Source organism: Drosophila pseudoobscura, chromosome 3, assembly GCF_009870125.1.
Source record: "Drosophila pseudoobscura strain MV-25-SWS-2005 chromosome 3, UCI_Dpse_MV25, whole genome shotgun sequence".
In the NCBI taxonomy this organism is placed as follows: domain Eukaryota; kingdom Metazoa; phylum Arthropoda; class Insecta; order Diptera; family Drosophilidae; genus Drosophila; species Drosophila pseudoobscura.
This window is the reverse complement of record NC_046680.1, coordinates 4,159,978-4,184,130: the sequence shown is the minus strand read 5'-3', so window position 1 is coordinate 4,184,130 and position 24,153 is coordinate 4,159,978. Positions and strand designations below refer to the sequence as shown.

Sequence of the window (24,153 nt, the reverse complement as noted above, 5' to 3'; positions counted from 1 at the left end):
TGTATATGGACACATATATGGAGATACGTACGTACGGATATGCAGGGGTATGGCTTGTATGGCTCCTAGTGGGCCCAATGGCTTTGCGGCAGAAAAACAAAATTTCCCCAGTGTTCTGGGCACTTTTTGTAGCCGGCGTCCTTTGGCTCCCATTCAACGGAAGCGTGTGGGTGCATTTTTGTTTGTTATTTCTAATTCGGGGCTCCAAACTTCAATAGTGTACTTAACTGTAGTGGTAGAATTATTGAAAATAGAGAAGTACTGGTCATTGGTTTAGAGATGAGAATTATCGAGCTCTGTTCTTACAAAAAAAAAAAAAAAAACAAAACAAAGCGGTCTGGCAGCAGGTCATTACAGAATACGCCTCGAATATCCAATGAGAAGACGAAACAGTCTTTTCATATCCTCCGACTAATTTTCAATAATATTTCTCTTCTACTTTCAACTTTGCTTTTCACAACACTGACACAACGACTCACACTCGCACACCGTCTCACAACACCCCACACAAACACCAACACAAAATGTGTGCTCTGTTTCGGTCCTTGAAATACCCAAACCCTCTTTCACCTTCCGTTCGGTTTTGAAACATCTTCATTGCAAATTTGAATTATTGTGCTGCGATCTGTTAATTAATCTCTTTTGTGTTTTCACACTCCACTCCACTCCCCTCCCAAACAACGCCACAACCCCCACACGGGAACACGCACACATAAACAACACCCGATCTGTCAAACACGATTTGTCGTTGACAACACTTGAATGCACCGTTTCTGTGTATGCGTATTTGTGTGTGCGTGGGTGTTCGTAATTCGAATTCGCATTCGCATTCGAAATTGCCCAAATGATTAAATTATGTATGCGATTATTGAAACATCAATGTCAATCCAACGACTACAACGACCACCACCCGACAACCAACATCAACATCAACATCAACATCATTGCAACACCAACAAAAACCATCTGCAACGTGCTGCGACACGTCAACACTACCTGACCATTGAACAATGTAAACTGAAAACCAACACAATAATTAAAACACAACCAAGATACCATGGGGACTGAAAAAAATCTGTTGGGGTCTGATAAATATAACTGTGCCGAGGGTAAGCAATCAACATTGAATCCACATTTAGTTTGTATATCATTTACTTGTTTTCGCTGTACGTTCCCCCACAATCGTTGTCGCTAGCTCTGTACTCCACGTTTAGTTTGTTTGCATTTGTTCCTGCCTATTAATCAAAGTGCACCTAACCTTTATTGTACGCGAAATCTGTCCAGCGACGAGCCGAGCCCGGACCGGAGGGCTCTGCGACTAATTAATTAACCTCATTTGATCAACAAAAGCAACTTAATTCTCCACTCGTTCGTGACATCTCGCTGGAATCGATGCTGCCGACTAAACATCCTAGCCTTTTCATGGAACTAATGCCTTCCGATGGGGCTCCGGCCCATCAACTATTTTGGCACGCCCCAATCTAAGGATGAAGCCAACAAAACATCCAAGGCAAATAATTACACAAATAATTTAAATTTTGCCATAGCGTAACAGAGGAGGAGATGGAATGGTCTTGGATGCACTCCAGATTTCAGCTAATAATGAGGCCAGTCGAATTTGGCAAGAGACATACACATCGTACGCCAACTGTTTTCCCACAGAATCTTGGCCAGGACCCCAACAGAAATTTGCATACTCGAGGGCACGGCCATCATCGTGTCATCGAGTCTGTCTGTCTTGATTAATCCCAATTGAACCGGCGCTGGTGAAGAACAGTCCCAAACTGTGTGTTGCATTGTCTGCTTATCAGACAGAGTGTAGAGTGTAGCAGAGTGTGAGATGACACCTTGTCGGAAAATTCAAATTAACCAACCTGCAAATCAAATGCTCCGCTCGAAAACCATTTCATACTTTTGGGAGCCCCCCGGAAAATCGATGCGAAGCTTTCATCGTCGGCATTGTGGAGCAGAAAGTGTCGCCGAAACAACACAAACGAAATCTCTTGTCTGCCAGAGCTTGTCATATCTAATTGGAGAGCAGTTGGGTCCCGCCTACACACCTACACCTTACACCCGGTACGATGGAGCAGAGATTGCGTTCCTGTTCCCCCTCTCAGTAAATATCCGCAGCCGCAGCTGCAGCTGCAAGCCCCAGAAAAGAGAGCAGCTTCCCAGCATCATATGCGTGCCAGTTGGGATTGGACTGTCGCGCCGATAGCACGCCAGATTCTGATTTGGTTTCATATGGAAATGCCAAACGGATTAACAGTGGAGCATGTCGTGTGGATAATACAGTTAAGAGGAAATACAGTATCGAAATACAGCCAACATTGCGGCTGCCAATATGGTTGTTGTCGACTCGCCGCTGGCGCCTCAAAAATACCTGCGTCGCATCTCAAAAGACTTCTCCACCGTGCGTCGGTATAGCAACACGCCAGGCTCCGTTTCCACAGCCACCGCAGTGCGGGTCTCCACCTCCGCCTTTATTGCCGCCGAGGCTGGGGCCCATTTGGCAACGAACACGCCCCTGGACACTCCTGTAGCTACGCCCCGTGGAATCCGCAAGCGGAGGCGGATGCGTAAGCGCTCCTCGGTCTCATCGACGCTATCCAAAGTTCTGATTCTCAACGTGCGAGATCTGCTGAAGGCCCACGCCGCCAGCGAACATCCCAAAGAGGTAGGAAGTGCTTACACTTGTTGCTCGGATCCAGCCGGTGGACCGAATTAGTAACATGTGACTCCTTTGTGGGTGCCGGGCAAAAGATTAGCGGCTGTTGTTGAGTGCGGCTTTCCTGTTGCTCGAAACTCTCCCAGTCAAAGGAGCGACTGGAAAAGGTGGGATTCGGTACTCGGTACCCGGTATTCGGTATTTGAATAAATTGTGTATATTCTATTCGGCGGATTCAAGTCTGTACAGCAACGTGACTTCCAGGTAACCTTACATAAGCGTTACATGCCGTTCTACCTCCCTGCCGCTCTGCCCGTTCAGAGAAAACGGTCTGGTCTGGTCTGGTCTGGCAGGAAGGCAACGTGCTGCTGGCGGGGGCAGCGTCGAGCGATTTATGTTCGAATGCAGCTCAATCTAAAGTGGATGACAATCTCCATTCAAGTCCAAAATGGTCTAAATTAATGGAAAATGAAAACAGAGAAATGAAAAGCTTACAGATGCTTGCAGTATTGTACATACATCATTCTTCCCACCAAACATTGTAAATATATTTGATTGCAAAAAGTATTAACGCATTTCTTTTCTTGTTTCCCACATTCGTTTTTAGTAAATTAACCAATTGTTTATTTCACCTTTGCGTTTAGATATTTCACGTTTAATTATAAATGTTGTTTGTGTTCGATGGGAGATGTGAAATTCGAGATTTGTAAATTCGTATTTCAATCGATTTTTGTTTCCCCAATAATATTTCAAATACTTTTTTATTTTGATATGCTTTTGCGAATTTCTTTCAACCTTTCAACATTTACAAAATGCATATCTCGAGCACCCACTGTAGTCCTCTACAACTCGTGCGCTGAGATCGATCTCTTCACATGGCCATTCTTTCCCCAAGTTTATGTTCTTACTTACATTTATTCCTCTAGCTGTATATTCAGTGTATGCATATCAAAATGTAACAAATGGAACCAATTAACACTTTTGATGGGCCCGTGATGTAGTAATTAACCGGTTTAACCCTTGTTCTCTTCTTGACTTTATCGCGCGCGCCATTTAGCATCAGCCGCGCAGTTGGATCGAGACAAATTTTCAGAAGCGCGAGTGCATCAAGTTCATACCATGCCCAAAGGACGACACAAGGTAAGTGCAACTAGTTTCAGTTACTTCCCCATCTGAACGCGAAAGCAGACGAGCCAAAGTGCAGCGGATGTGGAGCCAGAGGCAAAGAAGTCCAACTCCAGGTCCAAGTCCAAGTCAAGACGGCACCAGTTGACCCAGTTTCGCTAGTATCTAAAGGCGTTCTCTGCTCAAAAGCAGCTACTGCCCCAGTTTCTCGCGATTGTGTGCTTAGTTTCATTTTGGCCCGTTAGCATTTATTGTTTATTATGACAGACGGATCCACAGGCAGACGCAGAGGCAGAGGCAGAGTAGGAGGCAAGACCCTGCAGTGGAGATAGCTACGCCATAAACTGACTGACAGGCTGGTGAAAGTTTTCAGTTTCGTAGATAGCTGAACTGAACTGCTTCGCGATGGGGGTTTATGGCCCTGACTTTACATGACTTTGACTGCTGGTGTTGCCAAATATTTACTCAGTGGCCTAACAGATCCCACAAGTCTCCAAAGCCATGTCACTGGCCCCTACATGTGCCTGATAGTTCACGGGATGATTCCCCGAATGTCTGTTAAGCAAAAATGCAACAATGATTGTTGTTTCCCATTTGGCGAGGGAAGGGTAGGGGTCATTCGTCATTCACTGCCCTGGAGAATGTATGGCAAGTCGTTTCCCTCACTTTTGCAGGTGCTGCTGCGGCCAGGCCCAAATCACGCATCAGACCATACAGGGCATCGAGAGCGGCTCGCCGGGGGACCTCTGGCTGCCGACGAAGCACACCCGACCACAGCCCACGGACGCCTATGGAACCATTGAGTTCCAAGGCGGTGCCCATCCCACAAAGGCTCAGGTGGGTTCTGCTCAATTTTGAGGCGATTTCCTTTAGTGCGGTCCCAATAACTTTTGATCCGTCCATCCCATGTTGCCATCAGTACGTTCGTTTGTCCTTCGACACGCGTCCAGAGCTGCTGGTGCAGCTGTTCACAAAGGAATGGAACCTGGAACTGCCGAAACTTCTGATCACCGTCCAAGGCGGCAAGGCCAACTTTGATTTGCAGGCGAAGCTAAAGAAGGTGAGCTGCGAAAACTTTTGCACTTTGCCACCTTGGCACTTTGGAACTTTGGCACTTGAACACGCTGGAAGTGTGTCGTCGCGTGGGTCACACGCTAATTGAATGGCCGGGCTTTGACAACGACAACCTTACCTTTCTCCGATTCACAGGAGATACGCAAAGGACTGCTGAAGGCGGCCAAGACCACGGGAGCGTGGATATTCACCGGCGGCACCAACACTGGTAAGCATGCGTTTCATTAGTTGAACTTTTACGAAAGGACACTACACTGCCGAGCTTTTACGGCCGGCGATTACTTTCGTCTGAAGCCCCCATCGGGACCCAAGGCAAACACCAGCCAGAAGAAAAGTGAGCAAAAGCAAACAACGGACGATAGCAGGAAACTCAAAGAAAAAACGGCGAAAAGGGATGGGAGGATGGGCGTCCCCAGTCGAAAATTAAATAAATAAAAACTCAAGCGGAAATCACGCAGCCAGTGATTGAGGGCACACTTCCAACTACTTGCCGCCGACATAATGCGACACCCAGTATCCGAAGGGGTGTCCGGGCAGGCCCTGAGACGGTCCGCAAATAACCCGACCCGGTTTACGTTTTTACACCGTTTTCCTTAGTCGGAACGGACAGGAAGATATTTTTTGGTTCGCTCGGCGCGTCTGGATTTTGGGATCCATTTTTATTAAATTTTAGAAACCCCTAACTAAGATATAAAAAAGCGGCAACGCACCTCCTCCTCTTGGAGGGTCAGAACAACGTATTTGTTCAATTGCTCAGTGCCCAACGTTTTCATTGTTGTCTCCTCCTACTGTCACGCAGGGGTCACCAAGCAAGTGGGCGACGCCCTGCTCCTGGAGGGTCAGCAACGGACTGGGCGTGTGGTCAGCATCGGCATTGCCCCCTGGGGCATAGTCGAGCGCAATCATGAGCTGCTTGGGCACAATCGGGAGGTGCCCTGCCACAGCATTAGTTCGCCCAGGTGAGTTCGAGCCGCATCCTGGTCCCAGATGTCGCCCTGTTAATGCATATTTGATAGGGCCCAGCCAAGGGAGCAATTGTAACCGGCGCAACGAACCTCTCTTTTTCAGATCGAAATTGGCCGTGCTAAACAATCGGCACGCCTACTTCCTGCTAGTCGACAATGGGACCCAGGCGAAGTACGGGGCTGAATTGATTTTGCGGCGGAAGCTGGAGAAGTTCATATCGAACCTGAAGCTGCATCCATGTGAGTCGACAAAGAGGGTCCACACAAACACTCGCACATATGTATCTGAGAGCACAATAGGCAATAGCCTGCCCGCAGTTCACAGATTGATGCACCTTATTCCCGACTTCCCTTCAAAAGGCACTCTGTGTTTATATGTTTCTTTCTCAATCAGCTCTGAATGGGGTTATTCAGTCTGTGAACGGGAGTTCTATGTCGAATAATTCATTTAGTCTGGCCCTAGACCTGTGGAGTTCTGGGCCTGTGTTGCATGCCACTCATGAGATGCTCATGCCTCTTTCTCTATATTTTTCCCTTCTCGCTGCAGTCACACATTCCAGTACGCCCGTCGTCTGCCTGGTGATCGAAGGCGGTACCAACACCATACGTGCGGTGCTCGAGTACGTGACGGACTCGCCTCCGGTGCCCGTAGTGGTGTGCGATGGATCCGGGCGTGCCGCCGACCTGCTCGCCTTCGTCCACAAGTGAGTAAAATGCGAGCGCGTTGGCTTTAGTTGAAGATGGTGCTTAGCTTTAGGATGGATTGCCGTGCGGGTACTTTGCAGGACGTAAAGCATATATACGTATACTCGTATCTTCTTATCAGGGAGCTTGATGCGAAGCCGACCGCAGCTTGTGTCCTTATTTTAATTAAGGACATGTCGGCATGCGTCTCTTGTTGTTGCTGTTGCCGGCTGATACTCGCATTGTTGTTGGCACCGGCTCGGTTGCCTTTCATTGTCAAGCACGCGACATTTGGAAAATTATTTAAATTTATCCACCTCCCACCCAGTCCCTTCGGCTGCTGGGGGTTGGGCGCCCTATGCTGTGGCGGTCCGGACCTTTTTGTGTGCCACATTTAATTTTGTTGTTTAATTAGTCGGAATAATTGGGCGCCTGACAATGTTACAACAATATTTATATGCAGATATGCCTCGGACGGAGAGGAGCAGCCTGTACTGGAGTCGATGAGGGATTATCTAATTGGAACCATACAGAAAACCTTCGAGGTGGGCCTGGACCAGGCCGAGAAACTCTACCAGGAGCTGCTGCAGTGCACGCGCAACAAGAACCTGGTAAGATGATCAAATGTTTCGCTGTTAACAGTGTACGTACATACTCGTATATAGTAGTATATGTTCATTCCCTGGTAGGAATGTCGAATGGGGTAGTTGTGCTTTGGGTGATTCAGCAGGTCTCGGGGGAAGTTTTCTAGAACTATTTATAGAAAGGAGACATTAATTAAAATCGCGTAACCCGAAAAATCTTTGCTAAACTTGGCTTACTGGAAGTGATTTAAGCTGACTGGCGGGTGGGGGGTAACATTTCCATCACTCAAGACATTTCGCGAGCCGATTTGAAATTTTAATTAATGCTCGATGCCGTAGCCGTAGCAGTAGCCGTGGCCGTTGCCGTAGCCCCGCTGAGATAATTAGGCTACAGAATTCAATTGAACGTGTAATGAATTTTGAATCACCGCGAACCAGGGCAGACAGTCTCTTGGGAGTATTCCTAGACCAAAATGTTGGCATTTCGTCAATTCCGCCGCAGCTGTTATTAAGATTTTAATTGGTTTTTGAATAAGCAAGGAGCCCTCGCCCCGTTCCGAGTCCTTGACTGGTCTGTTCGGCTGGGGATGGGTCCCAAACATAGGCATAGGCAAATGTATTATGTGCGGTGTGGAGTGGGGTACATTAAGAGATACTTACGGTTTTTATGTATATTTTTTCAATTTCTCTGCCAGATTACCGTCTTTCGCATACAGGAAAAGCCCGAGGGCGAGGCGCAGGAGCTGGATCAGACCATTCTAACGGCCCTCTTCAAGTCGCAGCATCTCAGCCCTCCAGAGCAATTGAGTTTGGCACTGACATGGAACCGGGTGGACATAGCACGCAGCGAGATATTTGTCTACGGCCAGGAATGGCCCCACGGTGGGTCCCCGTCTCCCTCTGAGCATTTGTTTAAATTTCAATATATTTTCCTTCTTATTTTAATTTGGTGTGCATGTCCTTAGGCGCCCTGGATGAAGCCATGATGCAGGCCCTGGAACACGATAGAATCGATTTTGTCAAATTACTTTTGGAGAACGGCGTTTCAATGAAGAAATTTTTAACAATACCGCGCCTCGAGGAGCTCTACAACACAAAGCACGGCCCGGCCAACACACTGGGGTGAGCATTAGGGTCCACAGACTGCCCCAAATGCTCGCCATTCGGCCTATGTAAATTTGGACTGTGGTCCGCTCCGCTTTCTTTGTCGCCTACAGGTACATTCTGCGCGATGTGAGGCCGCACATACCCAAGGGCTACATTTACACTCTCCACGACATTGGCCTGGTGATCAATAAACTGATGGGCGGCGCCTACCGGTGAGTGCCGGGGTATTATATGATTCACTTTTGTCCAAACACACAATGGGCCAAAAAACTATGGTCACATAGCTAAGTATTTCCGTACCGCTTTGTCTGTTTATGCGTTTGAAACATACTTAAACATACTCCTCCATCATCCTGCATCAACCGGCGAGTCCGAAGAGACGGCAGTCCGTATCTATGCCTAGTCCCCCTCGATCTCAAAGCTACGAGTCTAAGTTTCGCCCGTATTCTGCTCACTTTATCGTATAGTGTAGATGCAATATGTTTCAAATGTTCAGTCAAGCAAAAGTCTCAAGCTGCATCCGATGGTTCACTCAAACTGCATAAATTCTAGCTCTTACGATTCGGCAGTTGGCCATGTGAATTCAAGCAAGCGCGCGTCTACTTTTTTTGACCAAAAGAAACTGTAGAGCTTGTGGGCTGCAAACAATTGCCAAAGCAATAAGAGATCGAGATGGCTAAGCATTTCATTCGCCCTATGGATGGCCTTCACTTGTGGTGGTCTGAACTGGGAGTCGGAAAGTTTGTTCATCAAATTTGTTCATCAATGTACACAAAAATTCCTGAGCACCAAGCTGTATTGCAAGTAAAAAGAGCTTCCTTTGTCATGTTGATTTGGGAAATGCGACTACGGGGGAAAGGCAAAGGAGCGAGGCCTCAGCCACACGTCCCTTAATTATGCAGCATTAACATTTTAGCCTGCGAGGCGAAAAATGTTCGGGCGACCTAAGTTTTTTAATTTTTCCCATAAAGTGCGGATGCCTTGGCTCAGCCAGGGATTGCCCAGCAACTTGTTTGTGGCTTAAATAAAAAATCGTTGTTGCTGAAGCTGACGGGATCTGGGATCACTCAATTTAAAAAAGAGTCAAATGCATGCTGAGAAAGTTTGTTGACCCTTGCTGAACCCTGTATGGGGCGAATTTTCGAGAAAACTTTCAAAAATAAGAAAATTCCCCAAACGGCTCTGAGGTTCTATGGCGACGAGGCTTTTAACACAAGCTAATTAATGTGCTAGCTTTAATTTTCCATTGAAGTAGATTTGAACTGTGCACGGGCCTTCCAACGGGTGCCCCTTAACGGTTGTTCCTTTTCAATGAACCCATCTGTATGTCCAGTCCGGCTGAATCCTGATGTCGGCAGCTCAACCTTAAGTCGTCTTTATTGCTTTTGAATAAATATCTTCAAGCATAGCCAGCCATTCTGATGGGGTTTGCTTGCAAACTAATTTGACACCACTTGCCTCTTGCCTTTTGTACGTTCTCGGTGTTCGGTGTTCGGTGTTCGCTGTTAGCTGCTCTTTTTATTCCACTAAGTATCCACTATCCCACCCTACTTTCAACGTGCTGTTTGCCACGTTTGTGTTTCGATCAGAGGTCCCGGACTCCTCCCTCGTCATCGGTGGAATGCTATCAGACAAATGGCCATCTAAATGGCAAATGCTACCTAAGCTATGAGCCGGCATCGAAGCTGTTCTGTTTATATATTAAATTACGGACTTAGGCCCTTTGCCTTTTGCGGCTCTCTTGGGCTGGGGTACTCGTGTGATTTCTTGCTCCGATTCAAAGGGTCTAGACATTTAAATTCGGTCTTCAACAGCAAGAGCAGACAAGGAGCGGAGTCAAGGAGCACTGGGCTTAATTAAAAGCATTAAAGTTTTGCGATTAGATTAACACAAAATTCAAATGGAGCTGCCCTTTTGGCTGCTGTGTGCTGCCGACGGGCAACGGCCAACGGCCAACGGCCAACGGGTGTCTTTCGGCTTAGCTTGGCAGCAAAATCAATTGATTCGAAATTTGATGTGACATAAATATTTGATGGCTGTTTTTCTTGATGCTCTGCATTTAATTGGGCGCACGTTAAACGCCTACAGGTCCTTGCGAATGCCGATTATGCCAGGCCATTGGACTTGTTTGTTGCGTCAAGTAGCAGTACTCGTAGGCTTATTACTTTTTTACCTCCCATTCTGGCTCGAATCCTAGTCCTAGTATTCGTGGAAGAGGCAGTCGCACAACGGGCCTAGACAAGAAAACCAAAATTATATTCAAATTTCAGCCTGGAAGGTACTCGACCTGCCAGCAAACAATGAAATGGGTACACATAATAGAATGTGAATTGGAGGGCTTTCATTATCCGTTTGGTTGTACCCGGTTGGTTGTCTGTGACTCTGGGGGTTTGGGCGTCTAAAAAGTAGCCAATAGCACGAGTATTAGATTAAATATCCGTCTGTGTATCCTGCAGGTCCTATTACACGCGTCGCAAGTTCCGTCCCATCTACGCCAAGGTCATGAACAGCTATGCCAACGCCTGCCGGAAGTCCTCGACATATCAATACCAAAGGTATGCAGGAGCCAATTCACTAAGTCTGGTGACGGGACTGCTGCCGTTTACCTCGGAGATGGCGCTGTTCGAGTTCCCGTTCAACGAGCTGCTGGTAAGAGCTCACCCAACCGGGAGTTCCAAGGGAGTTTTTTAACGGAAGTTCGATTGTAGATTTGGGCCGTTCTGACCAAGCGGCAGCAAATGGCTCTGCTTATGTGGACGCACGGCGAGGAGGCACTAGCCAAATCACTGGTTTCCTGCAAACTTTACAAGGCCATGGCGCATGAGGCGGCCGAGGACGACTTGGACACAGAGATCTACGAGGAGCTGCGCTCCTATGCCAAGGAGTTCGAGAGCAAAGGTGAGTGCTAAGCACCCTTGCGGCTGACTTGCCAATCGAATTCCGGCTTCATACTTGGTGCAGGCAACAAGCTCCTGGACTTCAGCTACCGCCAGGACGCGGAGAAGGCGCAACGTTTGCTCACCTGCGAGCTGCATTCGTGGTCCAACCAGAGCTGCCTGTCACTGGCCGTGGCGGCGAATCACCGGGCTCTGCTTGCCCACCCCTGTAGTCAGGTCATCCTGGCCGATCTCTGGATGGGCGGCCTACGCACCCGCAAGAATACCAACTTCAAGGTGCGACTTCTAGCAATGGCCGAGCCAGCTGAATCTTTGATTCTAAATTGTATCTTGTGTGCAGGTCATCTTGGGTTTGGTGATGCCTTTGTACATCAGGCAGCTGGACTTTAAGTCGAAGGAAGAGCTCCAGCAAATGCCGCAAACCGAGGAGGAGCACTTGGAGAACCAAAACTTGGACAATGACGATTCGGATCGCTCCCAGCCCGATGCCGAGGTAGATCAATCAGCAGTTCAATTTATTCGCCGCTGTTCTTCTGTTCATATATGTAAAACTAATTTCAAACTTGAATTACATTTGTTTGTGTTGTCTGTATGTGCCAATCCTGAGTGTGCCTTACACATTTCAGCGTCAGCTTTCAGTTTATAAATTTAAATTTATTCAACTAATTTACCAACTAAAGTTTACCACTTATATACCATTAACGAGATGCCGCTCTGCTATTCATCACCACTCCTAACCAAACGCTTTCCGAATCCAAATCTATCTGTTTGTAGAGCGCCCTTTTAAAAGCCAAAAGATCCATTTCCTTGAGATATAGGATGGGCGCGAACACTTATAATCGCGAAAAGGTAGTAACAATTGCTCAACTGATCTAAGTCAATTCCTGTGTATTTTCTGTACAAGTCGTCTATGCATACTCCTGATATACATATGTATCTTCTATTTTCTGCTCGCTGTTTCTATATCTCTATCTCTCTTTCTCGCTTTCTCGCTTTCTCGCTTTCTTTCTCTATCTCTACCTCTTTCTCTGATTCGGTGTCTGAGCACTGTGCCTACATATTCTTTGTGTTTTTTTCTACTGTATGTATTATGTATGCTACCAAAACCGACTTTAGTCGCTCTGTACTTTATATGTTTTTAGTTTTCAAATGTTATTCGCTTTCAGTAACGTTATTTGGTATGTGTATGTAAATATTATATATTGTATTTGGATTTAAGCCCTGCAAGGGCTTTATAGTAACGATTGGATAGGAAAATGCTTAGGCGGGCTATGAGACATGTTCGAGCTCAACTATGCCACATTCTGGCTAAGTCTACGAATGGTCGAAGGACGTTCATTCGCTGTACAAATTTCCCATAAGCAAACGGAAGCATTCGCTTCGAAAGATACGACCAGAGACCATTCGCAACGAGCGGTTCGGTATTAACTATTATTGTATAGTATTTTTGAGAGTTTTGACAAAGTCGATTGTTGCACAGAGAATTAAATAGAGAGAAGTAACTAAGGATAGTCACCCGGTTTTTATAGTTTCGTTGAAACTATAAGAACACGAATGAAATTACAGCTCGCAGAGTTTGCCTGCTAAAAGTTTATTTGCAGAAGGCGGAAAAGGGTCAGACATGGCTACGTCGACCATGACGTTGATGATTAGTCGCGGCGTAGATCAAGTACATCAGACATTTGGCCACGCTCTTCTCCGCCTCCGCTAAGAACCCTCAGTGATAATAATAGATACCGAGTAGAGTATCTTAAAAGTTAAATTATTTTTAGAGGCGCTTCTGAATACCCTCGGCATTTGCCATGCGCGTCCCATTAGCGTGTGATGCGGGAGATTAATTGTGGTGACGTGGCATGGGGTTACACAGATACATTTAAAACACACACACCGAACCTTTTGACTTTCTGACTAACTATCATTTGAATATTTTTTAAAGTGCAAGCTCATAGCAGCTGAAACAAGCTCGCCCTCCTATAAAAGCGCCGCTAATTCAACAGACGTAAGTGTCCGAACAAGTGTCCTTTTGCTTCTAATGCTTCCCATAAAATGTTCCATTTTCCCTGCTTGGCTCCGAGTTAAGTGCGAAATACCATTGCCGGAGAAATGATATCAGATATTAGTGGCAGCACAGCCGCCACTGGTTTCAATTAAGTAATAAGCTGGGCACATCACCGCCACGTTCCCCCACGTTCCCCGTCATCGAATCGCATTGATCCCAGCAGAGCCACACATGACGCTATACTTTCAGTCCGTTAGTGTCAGGCTGCCTTCTGGCACTGCACTTGTGCAAATATTTTTTTTCAGTTACGCGAGCACTGCACAAACACCCAATCTTTATTATCATCATATTTCCATCGCTGTCCCCACTGTGCGCACGCTCCACACACGGGAAAAATCCTTTCACCGGGGATCCAATTGTTGCAAAACCTTTAAAGGTAGATTCTCGATGTGTCCACAGTATACTACTTGGGGCAGTCATGGCGCTTGTGTAGTTCTTGATGGTGGTGTTTATTATTATGTATTTGTACGTATATCTGTAGAATGCGAATGGTTATACTCTTATTCGGGAATAAATTATTGGCAGTCATACTTTTATTTTAAGCCATTTCCTTGTAATATAGAATCATTATGATAAATCTTTTCCTTGCTAATCGGTTCAACACACACCCATTTCAACTCTTCATCTCAACTCAAGTATTTCGTCCAAAGTCCATGGCAAATAGACGTGGAACTAAAATTTAACCATTAAATACCCTCTCTGATAAATGCGAAAAATGTGCCCAAACCGTTACAGGCTCTATTGGCGGATACTTATTCAGTACGCGATACAAAAGTACACGAAAATGGCAAAGTGAGTAATCTGACCACTTAAACTGCAACACGAAGCAAACCAACACTCACACCCCAAAAATTTCATCGAAAACTTGTACTGAGAACAGGATGAGATTCCAATTTACCCAATCCCAAAAATCCGTAACTACATACGAAACGACACCCTAAAATTGTATTTTTGTATATTTTGTTAAGAATCGTAAACACCTCTAGAGAACACTATCCCGTAGGTAACCCCCATAGTTTGTAAGTACTCGCATCACCCTGACATTTGCGAACTATGACCAATGATTCATACTCCAGCATCCATACTATACTATGCATACATACAGACAGCTTCACGTAAAGTTCCCCACATGTTGTTTTAATAAGTTTCAGTCCTGGTATCATATCAATTTACAGGTCAATCTCACTGCTGGAGCGGAAGAACCACCCTCCAATGTTAGTTGATCCCGGATTGAGTTTCTCTCCCAAAAGTATTTTTTTTTTCAATGGCACATCTGTAATTAGTTTTAGAATTTATTCCATTTAAGCCTTATTCCTTGTTCTTCTTGGGATGCTCATTTCTTAGTTGTTTATCGACAATTGGACATATTCGTAGCCAAAATTTAAATCATCCTTGTCGGCTTGCCTAAGTAGTGCAGTGTTTTTTCGCTATTTTTGTACGTAATCACTCTTCGAGAAACTATACGACTAACTATACCTGCTTAAACTATACGTGCAGCTGCGTTTCCGCGTCTCTGCGTTGCATGCTGTGTATGAAAACTAAACACGCATATAAATAGCAAACCATACATAACTGAAAATTAAAAATTAACTAGAAACAAAACCAATCAGATCACACTTTCCTCGGCCATTCCTCTAGTCGTATACGCAATTGCCCAATGTACTATATCTCCACTCCCTTTTTGGATGTTTGATTGCACATTGATGATTTAATTAAGCCCAAATAGTGTACCTTTACGCTTTTACGCACACTAGGCTCAGCACGCTGATTAATTTCGTTGGCGTTTCTCCGTAGGTCTCGCTCACTGACTCAGATCCCGCGCAGTTCCGGGAGTTCTTCAACTTGTCGGAGTACAACGAAATCAAGCAGCACCAGCCCCTGCGCCTGAAGAAAAAGTTCCACGAGTTTTACACAGCCCCCATTACCAAATTCTGGGCTGATTCGGTAAGTAGCGTAGCGGAAATGACTATCCCTCTAGCTAGTGGGTTCCCTTTCCGAAATGTCTGACCAAGGGGGTTTTCGGATATTTAAAATTATTTCTCCACCTTTTCATTGACTGTCCAACCCTTCCGTTGCAGATTGCCTACATGTTCTTTCTGATAATGTTCTCGTTCACGGTTTTGGTCAAGATGGGACCGGTGCCGCGGTGGCAGGAGTGGTATTCGATAGCTTACATCACGACTCTGGGATTCGAGAAGGTTCGCGAAATCATATCCTCGGAGCCAGTGGCCATTACGTAAGTAGTCCTCTCCTCTCCCCCGCAAAACAAGGTGTTAAATGTCACCTCTCGATGCACGATGGGAACATATGAGTCCGGACGGACTACGGAGATGTACGCATTTTCATTACTTTTTGTTCTCAATATGTTCGGGAAATGTGTGCTTCTCACGCTTGAATAAACGCTATGTCCTTGGCGACGATGGGATCCGTTGATGGGAATTCGGCGGGCAGGCATAAATTTTCTGTGTGGGCGTGGAACATGTGGAACCCGTGCGACGGAGCTGCCATTATACTCTTCCTCATTGGTCTGGCATTCCGCTTCCGCCCCAACACAATGGACATCGGACGAGTCATCTACTGCGTGGACAGCATCTACTGGTATCTGCGCATACTGAACATCCTTGGCGTCAATAAATATCTTGGTAAGTTAAGCAAGGCAGCGTGGGATGATTAATTTCTCATCCGCGGAGGTCCATCTGTTGCAGGTCCCCTGGTCACCATGATGGGCAAAATGGTCAAGAACATGATATACTTCGTCGTCCTGTTGGCTGTCGTCCTGATGAGCTTCGGCGTCAGCCGTCAGGCCATACTGTACCCCAACAGCGAGCCAACTTGGCGGCTGATCAGAGAGGTAAGCCAGACGACATCTGCCGACATCCGAGCGGGTGTGCGATCGCTGGGAGCGATTCGCTGATTGTAAATACGTATGTATGTATGTACATATGTAGCTGTACTTGACGTCAAAACTGACCCATGTCCTGCTGAGAGTGATTGTGCGCGAGAGCTTGCCCCACTAAAACACACCCACCCACATATACTCTGTGTGTACTGTGTGTCCGTATGATCTGTGCACACTGACGCTGGTTTCTATTGCAGCTTTAAACTATGAGTCACGACCCGGAGTACATACATTTACTTAATAGCAAGTGAAGCAAGTTTTTGGCTTGAGTTCCTCAGTAGTGGTGCAAGCAGAACGTTAATACGTAGTTTTGGGAATTGCCCCGCAATTCGACTCACCTTTTTACCATTTTTAGCTTATGATAATTAGCTAACTACGACGATCAAAAGATCTTGTGAAATTTGATCAAACTAACGCTGATTTCAATTTATTGTATCTCGTATTGTATTCTTGTATTCTTCTTTCTTTCCATCTTTCATTTGTTTCTGGCGCATCAAATCCTTCATTTAATCCCATTTACATTTCACCGTACACTTACTCCCGCATATTTCTTGAATTTGCATTTGCCTTGATTCGTCTCGCCCTTCAACTTTTCCCAAATACCAAATGCTAGGTTATTGCCGGCTCAATTGTAGCCCCCGGATTTCCGGGTGCCCTCGGCCACAGTAGTCGCTCACACAATGCCCGCGGAGGGGGTTACGGATCCACTTTCAGCCCCGGTTCCTTTGCTGCCGGCTATCATCGCGGCCATGCAACGGCCTCGTCGCCCACGGCAACCGCTACCACCACCACCACCACGTCTACAGTGCGACCTCTATCGTCTGCAACAGCAACAGCACCAGAAACAGGCTCAGCTGCAACACCAGCGCCACATGCACCAACAGGCACAACTTTCAATTCTTCTGAGCATGGGCACTTGTCGGGCGGAAATTTAACAAATGTACAAATTAACAAAGATGAGAACAATAAATTGGTTTGCTATTTAGAGAGCCGATTGTAGCATGCTCTAGCCGCGTCCCCCCTTCGCGATTTACATAAGTGTGTTTGTGGCCAACTGTCTATAGATAGTCATTGTTGTGTCCTAATAAAGATCTGTGTGCAAATTTCAGTTTTTTGGATTCCCCAACCTCCAACCCTTAACCCCCAACCACCCTCTTACGTTCTTCGTTGGCCCCTTCTTTGATACTTCGTTTTCTATATACATGTATAGTGCCTTTATCCCCTTTTGCTCAGATCTCTCTCTCTCTGTCTCTGTCTCTATCTCTATCTCTACCGCCCTTTTCCTCTCTTCTGGCCAAAAGCAAGAATTTTTGTATTATTTCCACTCTTAGCTCTAAGCCCAATCAAGTATATCAAGTATATTATGCATTTCCACTAGCATTAACAGGAGCGAATTCACGACCGTTCGTTCCCTCAGCCAAAAATGCATGCAACTCGGTTGAATTTGCAGAGATTTGTAAATAATTTGGTTCAATAGTACAGATTTTCAAATGTAAACTTCTGCATGATGTGTTCGCTAAACTCTTTGTTCTTGCATCCTTTAGGTAAATGTGTGTACTCATTGCGCTTGTAAATATTCATGCATATGAAACCTTATTTTGATTTATGCACCCATCGACTGTCAGCTTTAAGGTCTCCACTTCACTATTGACTTAATCCTTACACTCGTAGAACTACAAGTCTGTGTGTACATTCCTAGTATTTTCATATTGCATGCAAAATGTGAGCCCAACCTTGTGGGCGCATGAGAATGCATGGCCATATTAATTGTTTCCGTCGCATATTTTCCGTTCGGTTGACTTCAAACAAAGAGAAATCGAAAATATTCAATGTCGAGTCCAGCAGTTGTACAATTAATCAAGAAGGACAATGATTGCTGCGACTGTTTTATGTTTACTTTGCCGTTTCAAAGAACCAATTAAGCCGTTCTGTTCCCCGTGATGATGCGATATGCAAATGAGGCGGAAAGTCGAATTCCCGCTATGACCCATAAAAAACATGTAAATAGCACGTAGCATGCTGCTTCTGATATGAAAAGAAAAACAGCCAGGACAACTACTAATCAAACTAAATTGCATCCCGCACACAAGCGCACAAACGCAAAAGACACAGATAGACACATGTATGTATTTGGGTGTACACACACATACATAGGTGTGCCAGTGATGGCTAAAATAACCAAAACTCTGTTTCGATGTGTAAACTTGCATTCATGTTGAGCCAAAGGCGAAAATTGAATTACCCTGGCCGTTTCTGGATTCGGCCGTTTCTTGCTCTTGCTCACCGTGGAGCGTGGACGCCGCGCAGCAGTTGCCAATTTAATGGTGATTTTAATCTATCATCGTATCGTTGTCCAGGTCACCTACCAACCCTACTTCATGCTGTACGGCGAGGTGTTTGCCGACGACATTGACCCTCCCTGCGGCGAGGATCCGCGTCAGCCGGCTTGCGTGACGGGTAAGTTGGGCGACGTGGGCTCTGGCTCTCCGGCGGGAATGACCGTATTAATTTGATTACAGGCCATTGGGTGACACCGATAACGATGTCCATGTATCTGTTGATTGCCAATATTCTGTTGATAAATCTGCTCATCGCCGTGTTCAACAATATCTTCAACGAGGTGAACTCGGTGTCACATCAGGTACGAATGCGACAACTTCAAGGACTTGGCCGAACTCGAACTCCGAACTCGACTCAACCCAAAATCTTCTGATAATTGCAGGTTTGGATGTTCCAGCGATTCACGGTGGTGATGGAGTACCAGCAGAAGCCCGTCCTGCCGCCGCCTTTCATTGCCTTTTGCCATTTCTATTCCCTGCTAAAGTACTGTGTGCGCAAAGCGAAAGGTGAGCCCGGCATGAGCAAGTTTAGCTTTGTTCCCTGTGAGTCTATCATATCTGAATGCTTCATTCGATTGTACAATATCTAACTTCTCTCCCCGGCGTGCCTGCTCTAACACTCAACGTCGCTGTGTCTCTAACTCGGTGTCTAACCATATTACTTGCTCGTATACGCACTTCCATTGTATAAAATCATTTATGGAACATACAATACTCGTACAAAACAACAATAACAACAATAACAACGCATAATTGGGTTATGATGTACACAATGTACATACACTTTTCGTGAATTAATATTCTATTGTGCATTTCCCCCGGTGCTGCTGTTACTGTTGTCCATTGTATCGCTTTCCTGAATTTCAATTTGTTCTCTGCGACTCACATGTCCTCCTTATCGACTGTCCTGTCCCACAGGATTGGAGGTGCAGCGGGACAATGGTCTCAAACTGTTCCTGGAGAAGGATGACTTGGAACGACTGTACGACTTTGAGGAGGAATGCGTGGAGGGTTTTTTCCACGAACAGGAAATAATATTAAATCAGTCCACCGACGAGCGGGTGAAGAACACAACGGACCGGGTCGAGACCATGTCTCAGAAAATCGAAGACATCAATCAAAAGGAGAACATACAAACAGCTACGGTGCAGGTGCGTCTCCATCTCCTACACCCCTACCCTCCGCACCCTAGTTCAGAGCATCCTAATCTTTGGTTTGAATCTTTATTCAAATATCTAATACGATTTCTGTTCCCCGCATTGACATGGGTATTGGCACGAATGGAATTGAAAATGTCCATGGCCATGTCCATTCGGAACGTTCATTGTGCTGCTCCTCATGCTGCAGCTGGTGCACGCCTTTGACGGAAGCTTTCCTCACTCCGCTGTATTGTTTGTATTCTTTCACTTTATAGAACATTGAATTTCGTTTGCGGAAGATGGAGGAGTCGTCCGAACAGATACTGTCGCACCTGGCGGTCATACATCGCTTCATGTCTACACACACGGTAGGTACGGATGACATGCGCGGCTCCGCGATAAACATTCCAGCTGAAATCCATCGCATTCGCACCATTTCAATGTCGGATACCGATGGCGGCGGTGGAAGCTCAGGAAATGGAGGGGGCGGGGGTGGAGGCGCTGCAGTGCCGCTTGTTCTAGGTGCCGGCCTGAATGTAAATTCCTTGCAGGTTCGTTTTAGTTATTTATGTTTTCTCAGTCCTCAGTTAACCCGCTTCGAATTTATCGAACTAGGTGACCAACCGACGCCGCTTCAATCGCTCTCTAACGGAGGTGCGTCCAGACGCCTACATCCTCGACGAAGGCACCCACTTTGAGGTGGTGCCCTTGCCGGAGGAGCCGGATGAAGTGGTCAAGTCGCGCGAGGCCCTCAACGAGCAGGTCGTGCGGAAGGCATCGATGCAGTCGGAGGCAGACTCGGATATCTATCTGCCGTTATCGCAGCGTCCCTCTACCTGTGAGACGGTGAAGCGCACTCCATATGTTACTGTGCGCCAGGACACGGGGGCCAGCACGGAGAGTAAGGACACCTTGACACCTCTAGGCACCAACGATGACGACCAGACGCTCGTTGGGGGCGACAACTCCGATGATGCGGCACCGGACATCAACTTTGAGGGTAATTTCATAGCCGGCCACTAATCAACTGCTTCCCCGATTGCATTTGCTATCGTTCACTCTTTGTGTTGTGTTATGTTGCGTTGATCTGTTCTCCTCTACTGCTCTGTACTGTAATTCTCTGTACTGTAATTCTCTGTACTGTAATTCTGTAGCGCAGTAGCGACCCTCTATAAAAGTATACTTCTAATCGCATACAGCTGCCAGGCATCGAGCGCTGCGCCAGCGCACAGTCTCGCTCTGCCGCCGCAACTCGGAAACCTATTCGCTGGCCGGCGCGGACATAAATCGATCGCACATTAGCCTTAACCAGCTGACAATGCTGTCGCGTCGCCAGATGAGCCTAACTCAGTCCGAGCCTGACAGTGACAAGGACGCGCCGCCAGCGGCTGCAGGCAGCACACATCCGGGTATGTATTGAGGCGAGAAACGATACACTTTCGCACCCGGCCACAGACTTGCGCTCTAAATTCTGGCTACTAACCCTCATGCCCTCCCAATAAGCCCATCATAACCCAACCACGATCCAACCAATCCAGCAAAACGATTTGGCCCCGTAAATTTGCATTACCAGCACTATTGTGCTGCACTATCTCTCGCACCCATTTTATCTCTTACGCATTCTCAACCTAACCACGAACTCCGAACTTTAGGTAAATCAGTATTGCATGCGAAACCCTCAAGAAATATCTTGCTGAAACTGCACAGCGAGTACACGTCGATCACTGATGAGCTGGAGAGCGTCTGCCACATGATTGCCTCGCCAACGGTCTCCCTGCAGAGTAACAAAGGTAAGCTTCGTGCAGAGCCTGGGGCGCACAAGGTCACAATTTGATTTCCCATTACCACTTTTCCGTAACGTAGCCGTAACCAGAGTCCAAGAGAAACCAATATGTATATCCGTGAGAAATGTGTGACAAACTAACCGGGTGATTGCTCACTACCGTTTCATTGCCTTGCTTTAGCCGCCTTCAAAGCAGCACCTGTCAGTCGAGCAGGTCTGCCGTTCCAAACTTTTACTATAAAATGTATCATTTTCTTCTGATAGCTTCATTGGATCGCCCCAAGACGGAAATGTCGCGCGCAGAAGCCGCGGCATTACAAGAGAAGAAGCATTTGAAGGAGTGTGAGGAGAACGATTACAGAATACTAGAGGGCCTGTTCGAGGCACGTGGATCCATCGATGCCAGCGCCGAGGCCTTTGAGGTATCTCTCATTCAAAAAGCATATCCATGATAAAATTTGGCCAATTCATAATATTCTCGATATTCCTGAACAGAGCGTCATATCCGTGGACTACAGCCATCGCTATCCACTACGTCGAGAGACTGCCGTGGAGCTGTCGCCTTCGAAGCCCTCAGCTGAGGTTGATCTCATGGGGGGCGGCGGAGGAGGCGGAGACAGCAGCGATACAAGTGGAGCTGGTAGCTGCAGTGCCATGGGGGCAGTCTCAAGTGGGTTTCAGCTCAAAAACGAGCGCCCCTGGCAGCGCAACTCCTCAATGGAGCAGCAGACATATCCGTCACCTCTGGTTCCCTCGAGAGCCACAAGCGACTTCCTCAATCCACCCTTCGAAAGCAGCGGACGCCTGTTCAAGAAATCGAGCGAAAGTCTGCAGAAGAACTCCAGTACTGAAACAGACTATTCTGCCCATCCGTATCGCTTCATCAAGCAGAGTTCCAACGAGACGAACACCTCGCTCACCGGCTCCTACAACGTGGACACGCCCTCACTTACTGCGGAGCCCTCTTTGGATGCCTGCGACTCGCATTCGGCGACGGGAATTTCCATAAGCGTTGGTGCTGCTGGCGGAAGTGCCGCTCGTTACCAGCCCATTCGCACGACTTCCATTGGCGCGGCCGATGGAAGGCAGCTACGCGACGAGAGCTCTAGTTCGCTGCAGAGTCCAGAGCTCGGAGTCCAATGCTCGGCGCCAGTGACGATGCAGGCACCGCCAGCTGTACCAACACGCCCGATGCTGCTGAAGAAACAGTTTAGCCTCGACAAGGGCAAGCCACAGCAAGCGCAAATTACTGCAGAGGCTATGGCCACACCAGAATCGGGCATAGATGCAGCAACTGTTGCCCAGGCCAGGGTCAAACTGATTTCCTCGCTAAAGCCTCAGTCTCATACGAGCAAGCTGGGAATGAACGTACTCAAGGAAAGCAGCTCCAGCACAGAGGGGTCCCGCGAGGGCGAAGGCCTGTCCACTACGTCCTCGGCGAAAAACAGCAACCCGGCTCTCTCCATACCGCAGATTAGCACGCATCTGGTGCAAGATGAGATCGCCAAGCTGTCATCCAACATAAAAAGCAGCACTGAATCTGAAAAGGACCCGCCGTATAACGAGACAATGTGTTAGAAAAATTGAAGGTGAAGACCATTTCTGAATAGTCCAATTGAGGTTGGAAGCTGGAATATGTGTTGTATACTCATCATATACTGTTACTTGTTGTTTAAGCTAGCCTGGCTAGCACGGCTCTATAAAAATACTAATCATCGGAGCTCGGTGATAAGCTAAAGCCGCTGAAAAACTAGCACTGATGGAGGCATAGAATGGATGGAAGATTGAGACTTTCGAGGGAGCTGGAAATTAGATGCGAATTAATAATTTTGACAATACATAGTTCACAAATTGTCTGTATTTTTATAAAAGTATTTAACTAGAAGATTTCATTGTTGATACATAATATATACATATGCATACTTGGTACATGCGAAAACATGGATATCAATCAATATTAAAAGGACGCATTTCTGTGTGGAAATATATCTTTCACCTTAACAGAAGACATCTGTAGATACTTTCGAAATGCCACCAATTGCTAAAATTAGTGGTAATACATATTCAACACTCCTACAAATGCTTAGGCTTAGTTAGTGTTACTCGTACATATGCAATTTTCACGTAAACACACATACATATCTTGAGCAACTTCACTACTTTACCAGCCACGAACTTCTCCTAACCAAGCATATATTTATGTAGATATTTACACTTACCTTAACAAAATGTAAAACTCAATTCAACATAATGTACTTAATAGTATTTCTGTGAGCACCTTGAACCCATTAGTACGATCCCAACTACAATTTTCACTACGAAATCAAAGTTTTTATATACATATGTATTAGCATAGGTATGTGGCTGCCAGAATTATCTTATTGTGTGCGTTCTGCAAGGTTACCAGTTAGTTAGTCCATTTTACTTGTTCGTAAGAAATAACTGTGTGTATTCTGTGTATATAAAACTGCCTTTTTCGGCTGCTTTAGATGTCTCTGTGTATATCAAATAAATGTTGCTTTAAATTATCGCAAAACTTTTAATGTTGGGCCACATTGTGCGAAAACTATAATTAGTCTTAAGAGATATGTAATTAATTAATATAGCTGTGCATTTGATTGAAGAACTACTGATTCTAGTTATTATATATCAACTTAAAATACACTTATAACACTAAGCATTTTTAAGGAAGAAGTCCCAACTTGTCGAAGTTCTGTTCCGGCTGTTTTCGACCACAACGCCACAAAAATCAACATAAACTGTCTATTATTTCTAGTGCGCTCACGAAACGCTTTTAAAAACTTCGTCTTCTTTCAATATAAAAATCACT

The 24,153-nt window shown here is 46.2% G+C and overlaps 1 protein-coding gene across 27 annotated transcripts in view; it reads left to right on the top strand.

The window, feature by feature from the left end:
* Positions 1–23,851, top strand: part of Trpm (transient receptor potential cation channel, subfamily M) — a 40,242-nt gene extending 16,391 nt beyond the window's left edge. For 7 of the 27 annotated variants that reach the window (XM_033379130.1, XM_033379129.1, XM_033379128.1 and 4 more), the window contains 32 exons: positions 3,726–3,808; positions 4,468–4,630; positions 4,713–4,853; positions 5,003–5,075; positions 5,667–5,826; positions 5,936–6,072; positions 6,380–6,536; positions 6,980–7,127; positions 7,796–7,982; positions 8,066–8,222; positions 8,318–8,419; positions 10,664–10,856; positions 10,916–11,105; positions 11,169–11,380; positions 11,445–11,597; positions 11,879–11,953; positions 13,899–13,955; positions 14,339–14,377; positions 14,958–15,107; positions 15,242–15,399; positions 15,615–15,805; positions 15,869–16,014; positions 18,420–18,519; positions 18,582–18,703; positions 18,785–18,908; positions 19,320–19,552; positions 19,816–20,091; positions 20,156–20,540; positions 20,740–20,949; positions 21,193–21,330; positions 21,588–21,745; positions 21,819–23,851. In XM_033379130.1, the coding sequence (XP_033235021.1) occupies positions 3,726–3,808; positions 4,468–4,630; positions 4,713–4,853; positions 5,003–5,075; positions 5,667–5,826; positions 5,936–6,072; positions 6,380–6,536; positions 6,980–7,127; positions 7,796–7,982; positions 8,066–8,222; positions 8,318–8,419; positions 10,664–10,856; positions 10,916–11,105; positions 11,169–11,380; positions 11,445–11,597; positions 11,879–11,953; positions 13,899–13,955; positions 14,339–14,377; positions 14,958–15,107; positions 15,242–15,399; positions 15,615–15,805; positions 15,869–16,014; positions 18,420–18,519; positions 18,582–18,703; positions 18,785–18,908; positions 19,320–19,552; positions 19,816–20,091; positions 20,156–20,540; positions 20,740–20,949; positions 21,193–21,330; positions 21,588–21,745; positions 21,819–22,901 (5,901 nt within the window). In that variant the 3' untranslated portion in view covers positions 22,902–23,851. Of the gene's footprint in view, positions 1–1,052; positions 1,110–1,148; positions 2,678–3,725; positions 3,809–4,467; positions 4,631–4,712; positions 4,854–5,002; positions 5,076–5,666; positions 5,827–5,935; positions 6,073–6,379; positions 6,537–6,979; positions 7,128–7,795; positions 7,983–8,065; positions 8,223–8,317; positions 8,420–10,663; positions 10,857–10,915; positions 11,106–11,168; positions 11,381–11,444; positions 11,598–11,878; positions 11,954–13,040; positions 13,104–13,898; positions 13,956–14,338; positions 14,378–14,957; positions 15,108–15,241; positions 15,400–15,614; positions 15,806–15,868; positions 16,015–16,675; positions 17,489–18,419; positions 18,520–18,581; positions 18,704–18,784; positions 18,945–19,319; positions 19,553–19,815; positions 20,092–20,155; positions 20,541–20,739; positions 20,950–21,192; positions 21,331–21,587; positions 21,746–21,818 lie in introns of those variants that run through there. The other 20 variants (XM_033379136.1, XM_033379138.1, XM_015183540.2 and 17 more) reach the window with 17 other exon arrangements.
* Positions 23,852–24,153: the final 302 nt, after the last annotated feature.